Consider the following 12,319-nt stretch of genomic DNA (forward strand, 5'->3'; position numbering starts at 1 on the left):
AACTTTACAGGTGATTTCCTCTATATTTAGATTAGTTTGAACACTCAGATTCATGAAATTCAACAGTCAAAAACACACTGTACCAATTTTTCTTTTATGCCAAAAATTATTAGAATATTAAGAAAAGACTGAGTTTCATTCAAATCTACACTCACCGGCCACTTTATTAGGAACACCTTTACTAGTACCAGGTTGGACCCCATTTTGCCTTCAGAACTGCCTTAACCCTTCGTGTCATAGATTCAACAAGCTACTGGAAATATTCCTCAGAGATTTTGCTCCATATTGGTGCTCTATTGGGTTGAGCTCTGGTGACTGTGGAGGCCATTTGAGTACAGTGAACTCACTGTCATGTTCAAGAAACCAGTCTGAGATGATTCAGGCTTTATGACATGGTGCGTTATCCTGCTGGAAGTAGCCATCAGAAGATGGAGACACTGTGCTCATAAAGGGATGGACATGGTCAGCAACAATACTCAGGTAGGCTGTGGTGTTGACACCATGCTCAATTGGTACTAATGGACCCAAAGTGTGCCAAGAAAATCTCCCCACACCATTACACCACCACCACCAGCCTGAACCGCTGATACAAGGCAGGATGGATCTATGCTTTCATGTTGTTGAGGCCAAATTCTGAGCCGAGCATCCGAAATGGAGACTCATCTGACCAGGCAACGTTTCTCCAATCTTCTATTGTCCAGTTTTGGTGAGCCTGTGTGAATTGTAGCCTCAGTTTCCTGTTCTTAGCTGACAGGAGCGGCACCCGGTGTGGTCTTCTGCTGCTGTAGCCCATCCGCCTCAAGGTTGGACGTGTTGTGTGTTCAGTGATGCTCTTCTGCAGACCTCGGTTGTAATGAGGTCTTCCCCATTCTGATGCTCGTTTTGAACTGCAGCAGATCGTCTTGATCATGTCTACATGCCAAATGCATTGAGTTGCTGCCATGTGATTGGCTGATTAGAATTTTTCGTAAACGTGCAGTTGGACAGGTGTACCTAATAAAGTGGCCGGTGAGTGTAGATTAAATATCAAAACTCAATGTTTGATTAGTGAAAAGCTTCATTGAACGCTCAGATTCATGCATTTCAGCCAAATATTTTCCAATCCTAACACAAACCACACATCAATGCAAAGCTGACATATAATCATCCTTCATATTATGCACAAATCTTCAAAAATGGACACTTGTGGTTGGTTTTGTCTCTGATGACATTAAGAATAGTATGTTTAAATTTAATTTAAAAAATAATCAACCCAATTGTTGGGTTTGTCCATATTTGACCCAAGATTGGATTACCACAAACCAGTGTTTTTGTGTGTAGCTTTAAATTACACATTTGTGACCCTTAAAACTAATTTTTCAGGTTAAGCTTCATTTAATCAACTTTGAAAGTGATTTTCTCAATATTTCGATGAAGAATTCACGCATTTCAGCCAAATATTGTCCAATCCAAGAAACCACACAGCAACACAAGGCTGATATAATCAATCCTTCAGATTATGCACAAAACTCAATCTTCAAGAAATGGATTGTTTTGTCCTTCAGGCTCACATTATGTTCAATGTTGCTCAAAAAAGGCTTCTAAATGCTGCAAATTCTTCAGCCTTCACAACTGCGGACACAAATCATGGCATAGCGACCTTCCAAAGATTACGCAAAAATATTAATCATCCAAAACTGACTGGGCGACTTTGTGTTCTGATAGCATTAATAAAAGGCATCGCAAAAGAATATGCTTAAACTTTATACAAAATAATCAACCCAAAGGTTGGGTTTGATCATATTTGACCCAACATTGGGTTACAGCATTATTTGTGTGTAGCTTTCAATTACCAAAAATCACTAGAATATTAAGTACAAGTCTCATTAAGATATAGATCAATCATCAACACTCAATGTCTGATCAGTGAAATGCATTGATAAACGCTTCATTTAATCAACTTTATATGGGCAAAAATCTCAATCTTCTGACTGGTTTTGTGTTCTGATAACATTAAAAAAGGCATTGCAAAAGAATATGTTTACATTAAATAAACAAAATCAACCCAATGGTTGGGTTTGTCCATATTTGACCCAACACTGGGTTATGACAAACCAGCATTATTTGTGTGTAGCTTTTAACTTCACATTTGTGACCCTTAAAACTAGTTAAGTTGCCAAAAATCACTAGAGTATCAAGTACAAGTCTCATTAAGATATAGATCAATCATCAACACTCAACGTTTGATTAGTGAAATGCATTGATAAACGCTTCATTTAATCAACTTTACAGGTGATTTCCTCAATATTTAGATGAAGAATTCATGCATTTCAGCCAAATATTGACCAATGCAAGAAACCTAACATCAATGCAAAGCTTCTGACTGGTGTTGTGTTCTGCTAACTTTATAAAACTATACGTTTAAATTTAACTAAATCAACCCAATGGTTGGGTTTGTCCATATGTGACCCAACTTGGGTTATGACAATCTAGCATTAATTAAAAGTATAGCTTTAAGTAATTATTGTGACCCATAAAGCACTTTTAAGTTGCTCAGGTCTGTTTTTGACAACAGGAAAACTACTATTTTTTATTTTATGTTAAAAATCATCAGAATATTAAGTAAAGATCATTTTGTAAATAAGCTGCTGTAAATACATCAAAACTCAATGTTTGATTAGTGAAATGCATTGATAAAAGCTTCATTTAATCAACTTTACAGGTGATTTTCTCAATATTTAGATTTGCTGAACGCTCAGATTCATGCATCTCAGCCAAATATTCTCCAATCCAAAACACAAACCTCACATTAATGCAAAGCTGACATGATCATCCTTCAGATTATGCACAAATCTTAATCTTCAAAAATGGACTTGTTTTGTCCTTCAGGCTCACGTTATGTTTAATATTAGCCCAAAAAAGCCTCTAAATGTTGCAAATTCTTGAGCCTTCGCAACTGCGGCCACAAATCATGGCATAGCAACCTACCCCGTCTCTCTCCCTCTCTCTCTCTCTCCGCAGACAGACAGACACACATAAATAAAATAAACATTTCACCTCTAAAGTGCATCAGAGCCACCGGCTGAAAGGGCCCGTTTGCGCTGGGAGCATCCAGAACCATCCTGGCCTCGTCTTTAGAGCATGTCAACATCTAAAAGTCCAAACGGTTCAGGCTAAATCGAGCTGCTAGCCTCCATTTTAGCACAAACACTCTCAGCAGAAAATGAAGCTCCGCTGCTGGAGGGAAGCAGCCAGGCAGTGATGTCACCCAGCAAAAGGAGGCTGCCGATTGGCTGAAAGATGTCATGTGATCTGAACCAGAAGAGGGTTGAGTGGGGGGGCTGCTGATTGGCTAAAGGGGGCTCTGGGGGGCGGGACATGTGGATTTGATTGGCTGACACATGCAGAGCTTTTATGGGATATTTTATATTGATAGCTGCTGTAAATATATCAAAACTGAATGTTTGACTAGAGAAATGCATTGATAAACGCTTCATTTATTCAACTATTTAGATTTTATTTTAATAGTCAATAGTCAAAAACACTGTAGCGATTTTTCTTTGCCAAAAATCCTTAAAATATTAGGTAAAGACCAAGTTTCAATAAAATAAAGATCAAATATCAAAACTCAATGTCTGATTAGTGAAATACATCACTAAAAGCTTCATTTAATCTACTTTAAAAGTTATTTTATCAATATTTACACTATTTTAACAGGTAATACCGACTTTTCTTTAATGCCAAAAATCCTTAAAATAAAAAGTAAAGACCAAGTTTCATTAAAATACTGATCAAATATCAAAACTCAATGTTTGATTAGTGAAACAGCCATGGCTAAGAGCTTAATTTGATCAACCTTTGGCTGACACATGCAGAGTTTTTATAGGATATTTTATTATTGAAGAATTTGTAAATAAGCTGCTGTAATTATATCAAATCTCAATGTTTGATTAGTGAAATGCATTGATAAAACCTTCATTTATTCAACTTTTCTCAATATTTACATTTTTAAATAGTCAAAAACACACTGTGCTGATTTTTCTTTAATGGCAAAAACCAATAAAATATTAAGTAAAGACCAAGATTCATTGAAATACAGATCATATATCAAAACTCAATGTTTGATTAGTGAAATGCATTGATAAATGCTTCATTTATTCACTTTTAAATGTGATTTTCTCTATATTTAGATTGTATTTCAAAGTCAATAATCAAACTGTAGTGATTTTTGGCATTAAATAAAAATTGCTAGAGTATATTAAGTAAAGACTGAGTTTCATTAAAATATTGATCAAATAAATATCAAAGCTTAATGGTTGATTAGTAAAACAGCCATGGCTAAGCGTTTAATTTGATAAATTTTTGGCTGACACATGCAGAGTTTTTATGGGACAGTTTATTTATTGATCATTTTTGTAAATAAGCTGCTGTAATTATATCAAAACTCAATGTTTGATTAGTGAAATGCATTGATAAAACCTTCATTTATTCAACTTTTCTCAATATTTACATTTAATAGTCAAAAACACACTGTGCTGATTTTTATTTAATGCCAAAAACCAATAGAATATTAAGTAAAGAACAAGTTTCATTGAAATACAGATCATATATCAACACTCAATGTCTGATTAATGAAATGCATTGATAAATGCTTCATTTATTCAACTTTAAAGGTGATTTTCTCTATATTTAGATTTTATAGCCAATCGTCAAAACACACTGTAGCCATTTTTCTTTAATGCCAAAAAAATCACTAGAGAATTAAGACCAAGTTGCATTAAAATACTGATTAAATATCAAAACTCAATGTTTGATTAGTGAAACAACCATGGCTAAGAGCTAAATTTGATCAACCTTTGGCTGACACATGCAGAGTTTTTATAGGATATTTTATTATTGATGAATTTGTAAATAAGCTGCTGTAATTATATCAAATCTCAATGTCTGATTAGTGAAATGCATTGATAAAACCTTCATTTATTCAACTTTTCTCAATATTTACATTTTTTAATAGTCAAAAACACACTGTGCTGATTTTTATTTAATGCCAAAAACCAATAAAATATTAAGTAAAGACCAAGTTTCATTGAAATACAGATCATATATCAACACTCAATGTCTGATTAGTGAAATGCATTGATAAATGCTTCATTTATTCAACTTTAAAGGTGATTTTCTCTATATTTAGATTTTATTTTATAGCCAATTGTCAAAAACACACAGTAGCCATTTTTCTTTAATGCCAAAAAAATCACTAGAGAATTAAGACCAAGTTGCATTAAAATACAGATCAAATACTAAAACTCAATGTTTGATTAGTGAAACAGCCATGGCTAAGAGCTACATTTGATCAACCTTTGGCTGACACATGCAGAGTTTTTATAGGAAATTTTATTTATTGATGAATTTGTAAATAAGCTGCTGTAATTATAACAAAACTCAATGTTTGATTAGTGAAATGCATTGATTAAACCTTCATTTATTCAACTATTCTCAATATTTACATTTTTTAATAGTCAAAAACACACTGTGCTGATTTTTATTTAATGCCAAAAACCAATAAAATATTAAGTAAAGACCAAGTTTCATTAAAATACAGATCATCTATCAACACTCAATGTTTGATTAGTGAAATGCATTGATAAACGCTTCATTTATTCAACTTTAAATGTGATTTCCTCTATATTTAGATGTTTTAATCTTCATATTCATGCATTTTAGCCAAATATTCTCCAATCCTAACAAAAACCGCACATCAATGCAGAGCTGACATGATCATCCTTCACATTATGCACAAATCTCGATCTTCAAAAATGTACATTTTTAAAGGTTTACTTTTGACCAAAATTTTATAACTTCGGAAAGAGTGTTTTAAAAAAAACAGACTTAATTTTGGCATATTATTTCTTAAAGCAAGACAATATTGTTTGCTTCTCTAGCACATACTTCTTGATTTAAAAGTTGTTACATATTTGGACTAAAAACAAGCAAAACAAAATAAATCGATCTATTCCAGTGAAAAATGCAGAAATATGCCCTTAGTATGTCATACAGTAAATCTGCTGACTTCCTAATTCACAGGCTTTGTTCGAGAAACGCCACATCTTGGCTTCACCTGAGCCGGAAACACAAGCGCTCTCCCACTGATGGTAAGCAAAGAGAAATGATGACATAACATTTCGAGACAAAATGCATGACAAACAGCCACCGCTGACAGGAAAACCACATTTCAACACCTGCAGCTGCTGGAGAACAAGCAGGACTTCCAGATCCATCACACACACACACACCACCTTACTAATCGCACACTCAGGAAACAATTATATAGGTCACACTTTACAATATGGTTCAATTAGTTAACATAAGTTACTGTATTTACTAACATTACTAAATGTAGTGTTCATTATTTGTTTCAGTTGCATTAAAAACTTTGCATTTTAATAATACATTTGCACACGTTTAGTTTAACATTAATTGCCATATTTACATGGCTCTCTGGAATACTTCCTTCTGATTGGTCAATCAACATTTTTGTGAATCATAAATATGTTACTTAAGGTATGTTTTGATGTACATTTCAGGTGACAAATCCACTAGAGGGCACCGTTTACAATTTTGTGAATCTGAAATACGCTACTTAGGCTATGTTTTGTTTTACTTTTCAGATAATTAATCCAGTAGAGGGCGCTGTTTACATTTTTGAACTCTGAAATACCTAATTTAGGGCATTTTTTATGTTTTAACTAATAAATCCACTAGAGGGCGCTGTCTACATTTTTGCAAACCTGAAATATGTTACTTTGGGTAAGTTTTTAAAATATCAAATCCACTAGAGGGCGCTGTCTATATTTTTGTGAATCTAAATACATTACTTTAAGTAAGTTTTGTTGTATGTTTCAGATGTCAAATCCACTAGAGGGCGCTGTCTACATTTTTGTGAATATAATATATATTACTTTGGGTACGTTTTGTTGTAGGTTTCAGTTGACGAATCCACTAGAGGGCGCTGTCTACATTTTTGTGAATATAATATATATTACTTTGGGTACGTTTTGTTGTATGTTTCAGATGACGAATCCACTAGAGGGCGCTGTCTACATTTTTGTGAATATAATATATATTACTTTGGGTACGTTTTGTTGTACGTTTCAGTTGACGAATCCACTAGAGGGCGCTGTTTACATTATGAATATAATATATATCACTTTGGGTACGTTTTGTTGTATGTTTCAGTTGACGAATCCACTAGAGGGCGCTGTCTACATTTAAGGGCGCTGTCCACATTTTTATGAATATAATATATATTACTTTGGGTACATTTTGTTGTACGTTTCAGTTGACGAATCCACTAGAGGGCGCTGTCTACATTTTTGTGAATATAATATATATTACTTTGGGTAGGTTTTGTTGTACGTTTCAGATGACGAATCCACTAGAGGGCGCTGTCTACATTTTTATGAATATAATATATATTACTTTGGGTAGGTTTTGTTGTACGTTTCAGATGATGAATCCACTAGAGGGCGCGGTCTACCTTTAAGGGCGCTGTCTACATTTTTGTGTATATAATATATATTACTCTGGGTAAGTTTTGTTGTATGCTTCAGATGACGAATCCACTAGAGGGCAGTGCCTACATTTGTGCAACTGAAATAGGTAACTCAGGGGATTTTTTTAATATGTTACAAATAACAAATTCACTAGAGGCCGCTGTTTTTGTGAATCTGAAAAAAGTTACTTTGGGTATGTTTTGTTGTATATTTTAGGTGACAAATCTACTAGTAGGTGTTGGCTACATTTTTGCGAATCTGAAATATATTACTTATGGTATGTTGTGTTGTAAGGTTTAGATGACAAATCCACTAGAGGGAGCAGCCTACATTTTTTTTAACTCTGAAATACGTAATTTAGGGTATATTATGTTTCAAATAACAAATCTACAAGAGAACACTGTCTCCATTTTTGCAAATCTAAAATACATCACTTAAGGTGTGTTTTATGTACATTTCAGGTGACCAATCCACTAGAGGGCGCTTTCTACATTTTTGTGAATCTAGAACACATCTATTTGGGTACGTTTTGCTGTACATTTCAGGTGGTGAATCCACTATAGGGCGCCGTTTACATTTTTGTGAATATAAAAGATTACTCAGAATACATTTTGTTGTATGTTTGAGTTAACAAATCCACTAGAGGGCGCTGTCTATATTTTTTTGTGAATTTAAAAGACGTTACTTAAAGTACATTTTCTACGTTTCAGTTAACAAATTCACTAGAGGGCGCTGTCTATTTTTTTTGTGAATTTAAAAGACGTTACTTAAAGTACATTTTCTACGTTTCAGTTAACAAATTCACTAGAGGGCGCTGTCTATATTTTTTTGTGAATTTAAAAGACGTTACTTAAAGTACATTTTCTACAATTCAGTTAACAAATTCACTAGAGGGCGCTGTCTATATTTTTTTGTGAATTTAAAAGACGTTACTTAAAGTACATTTTCTACGTTTCAGTTAACAAATTCACTAGAGGGCGCTGTCTATTTTTTTTGTGAATTTAAAAGACGTTACTTAAAGTACATTTTCTACGTTTCAGTTAACAAATCCACTAGAGGGCGCTGTCTATTTTTTTTTGTGAATTTAAAAGACGTTACTTAAAGTACATTTTCTACGTTTCAGTTAACAAATTCACTAGAGGGCGCTGTCTACATATTTGCGAATCTGACATGTTACTTAGGGTAGGTTGTGTTGTAAGTTTCAGAGGACAAATCCACTAGAGTCCACTGTTTAACAATGTTTAAAATAATAAAGTCACTACAGTGCGCTGTCTACATTTTTGCGAAATTAAAATACATTACTAAGGGGTATGTTGTGTTGTAAGTTTCAGATGGCAAATCCACTAGAGGCCACTGTTTATTTTTTGTGAATATAAAAGATGTTACATAAGTTACATTTTGCTGTACGTTTCAGATGAGAAATCCACCAGAGGGCGCTGTCTACATTTGTGCAAATACATTCATAGGCAACGATGAGTTGTTTAGTGGTGTTTATTTGATGTAAAAAATAAAATAAACTATATTTGTCAATAATTTGTCCCTGTAAATATTATTGTAAAAATGATTTAAGAGTTGTTTGTCATCATACTGCCCTCTTTTGTTCATTTCACCTAGAAACCCCAATCAAATATATGTTTAAGTATAGCTCTTCGGCTAAAAAATAACCTATTTCATTATGTTCAGATAATAAAACTGAGCACATTTCAAACGTAATTATGCATACATTTATAGATAAAGCTCTATGAACTCTGTGCATATTCATGTCTGCTATCGTGTGGTCAGTTTAACAGCTTTAATGAGGTCACATGTGAGAAAATAAACACAAGAAGAGGAAGATAATATGATGTGCAATGATTACACACACAGCATCACGCTCACAAATGAGGAACTGAAAACAGCTTCTCATAACTATTTAGCTATACAGCTATTTATATTCTGTGCTCTATATTAAAGCATGTGTTATATTAACCCTTGTCTGCTGCTGGGTCATTTTCATCCACTCTGGGTTGATTTAATGCTTAATTTGGCCACAACTTTCTCTGTGTTTCAGCAAATGGGATGATTTTTTTGGTGACAAATCTGATTTTGAGACGTATTTTGAGAAAATGCTTTAGTATTTTTCAAAAACTCAACAACACACTCTTGGCAGATTGACTGCCATTTGGTTATGTTGGGGGCTGTTTTTGCCCCCATTGACTTCCATTGTGATAAACTGTTTTGATTGCAAAGCCATGACAGCATATAATCATGCATTCTTGATTACTGCTGGCTTTCTCTGTTAAGCAGAGATACAATTTGTAAGTGTATTTATGTTCCTGTTTTACTCCACTAAACTCTCAAAGGTGAAACCTTAGCACACTTATCTTGATATGTCTGAGAAACTCAAAATAATCCCTCAGCTGTCAGAACACAGTAAACACAGTAAGTGTATTTCCGCACACACACTATAATCTGCTGTTTTCCTCCACTGAACTCCATATAAAAGCCAGAAATTCTTCAGCACAGGCAGATCTAAAGGGTTAATGCTGAAAACTGATGATCAACAGTAAATATGACAAATATTACTCCTTAATTCCAACAGGGAAAAACAGCAGCAATCAAGAATGCATGATAATATGCTGTCATGGCTTTACAATCAATAAATGTGATTATAATGGAAGTCAAGAACAGAACCAACATAACCAAAGGAGGGTCCATCTGAACGATACACACGGGTTAAAAAGTAAGCTTGGCCAGAAATAAACACGTGTGTTGTCTACATTTTTGCAAATCTGAAATATGTTACTTTGGGTAAGTTTTTAAAATATCAAATCCACTAGAGGGCGCTGTCTATATTTTTGTGAATCTAAATACATTACTTTAAGTAAGTTTTGTTGTACATTTCAGATGCCAAACCCACTAGAGGGCACCGTCTACATTTTTATGAATATAATATATATTACTTTGGGTACGTTTTGTTGTACGTTTCAGATGATGAATCCACTAGAGGGCGCTGTCTACATTTTTATGAATATAATATATATTACTTTGGGTACGTTTTGTTATACGTTTCAGTTGACGAATCCACTAGAGGGCGCTGTCTACATTTTTATGAATATAATATGTATTACTTTGGGTACGTTTTGTTGTATGCTTCAGTTGACGAATCCACTAGAGGGCGCTGTCTACATTTTTATGAATATAATATGTATTACTTTGGGTACGTTTTGTTGTACGTTTCAGTTGACGAATCCACTAGAGGGCGCTGTCTACATTTTTATGAATATAATATATATTACTTTGGGTACGTTTTGTTGTACTTTTCAGTTGACGAATCCACTAGAGGGCGCTGTCTACATTTTTATGAATATAATATATATTACTTTGGGTACGTTTTGTTGTACGTTTCAGTTGACGAATCCACTAGAGGGCGCTGTCTACATTTTTATGAATATAATATATATTACTTTGGGTACGTTTTGTTGTACGTTTCAGTTGACGAATCCACTAGAGGGCGCTGTCTACATTTTTATGAATATAATACGTATTACTTTGGGTACGTTTTGTTGTACGTTTCAGATGATGAATCCACTAGAGGGCGCTGTCTACATTTTTATGAATATAATATATATTACTTTGGGTACGTTTTGTTATACGTTTCAGTTGACGAATCCACTAGAGGGCGCTGTCTACATTTTATGAATATAATATGTATTACTTTGGGTACGTTTTGTTGTATGCTTCAGTTGACGAATCCACTAGAGGGCGCTGTCTACATTTTTATGAATATAATATGTATTACTTTGGGTACGTTTTGTTGTACGTTTCAGTTGACGAATCCACTAGAGGGCGCTGTCTACATTTTTATGAATATAATATATATTACTTTGGGTACGTTTTGTTGTACGTTTCAGTTGACGAATCCACTAGAGGGCGCTGTCTACATTTTTATGAATATAATATATATTACTTTGGGTACGTTTTGTTGTACGTTTCAGTTGACGAATCCACTAGAGGGCGCTGTCTACATTTTTATGAATATAATATATATTACTTTGGGTATGTTTTGTTGTACGTTTCAGTTGACGAATCCACTAGAGGGCGCTGTCTACATTTTTATGAATATAATACGTATTACTTTGGGTACGTTTTGTTGTACGTTTCAGTTGACGAATCCACTAGAGGGCGCTGTCTACATTTTTATGAATATAATATGTATTACTTTGGGTACGTTTTGTTGTATGCTTCAGTTGACGAATCCACTAGAGGGCGCTGTCTACATTTTTATGAATATAATACGTATTGCTTTGGGTACGTTTTGTTGTACGTTTCAGTTGACGAATCCACTAGAGGGCGCTGTCTACATTTTTATGAATATAATATATATTACTTTGGGTACGTTTTGTTGTACGTTTCAGTTGACGAATCCACTAGAGGGCGCTGTCTACATTTTTATGAATATAATATGTATTACTTTGGGTACGTTTTGTTGTATGCTTCAGTTGACGAATCCACTAGAGGGCGCTGTCTACATTTTTATGAATATAATATGTATTACTTTGGGTACGTTTTGTTGTATGCTTCAGTTGACGAATCCACTAGAGGGCGCTGTCTACATTTTTATGAATATAATATGTATTACTTTGGGTACGTTTTGTTGTACGTTTCAGTTGACGAATCCACTAGAGGGCGCTGTCTACATTTTTATGAATATAATATATATTACTTTGGGTACGTTTTGTTGTACGTTTCAGTTGACGAATCCACTAGAGGGCGCTGTCTACATTTTTATGAATATAATATATATTACT

At 34.1% G+C, this 12,319-nt stretch overlaps 1 protein-coding gene across 3 annotated transcripts in view; it reads right to left on the reverse strand.

The window, feature by feature from the left end:
* The window catches only part of ppp2r5cb (protein phosphatase 2, regulatory subunit B', gamma b), a 67,234-nt gene that overhangs the window by 44,725 nt on the left and 10,190 nt on the right, over nt 1–12,319 (reverse strand). The window contains exon 1 of one of the 3 annotated variants that reach the window (XM_056445519.1): nt 3,037–3,222. The exons of the other annotated variants lie outside the window; for them this stretch is intronic. Within the exon in view, the coding sequence (XP_056301494.1) occupies nt 3,037–3,130 (94 nt within the window). The 5' untranslated portion in view covers nt 3,131–3,222. Of the gene's footprint in view, nt 1–3,036; nt 3,223–12,319 lie in introns of those variants that run through there. 3 annotated transcript variants of the gene reach the window in all.

This window comes from Danio aesculapii, chromosome 20 (genome assembly GCF_903798145.1).
Source record: "Danio aesculapii chromosome 20, fDanAes4.1, whole genome shotgun sequence".
Lineage (NCBI taxonomy): Eukaryota > Metazoa > Chordata > Actinopteri > Cypriniformes > Danionidae > Danio > Danio aesculapii.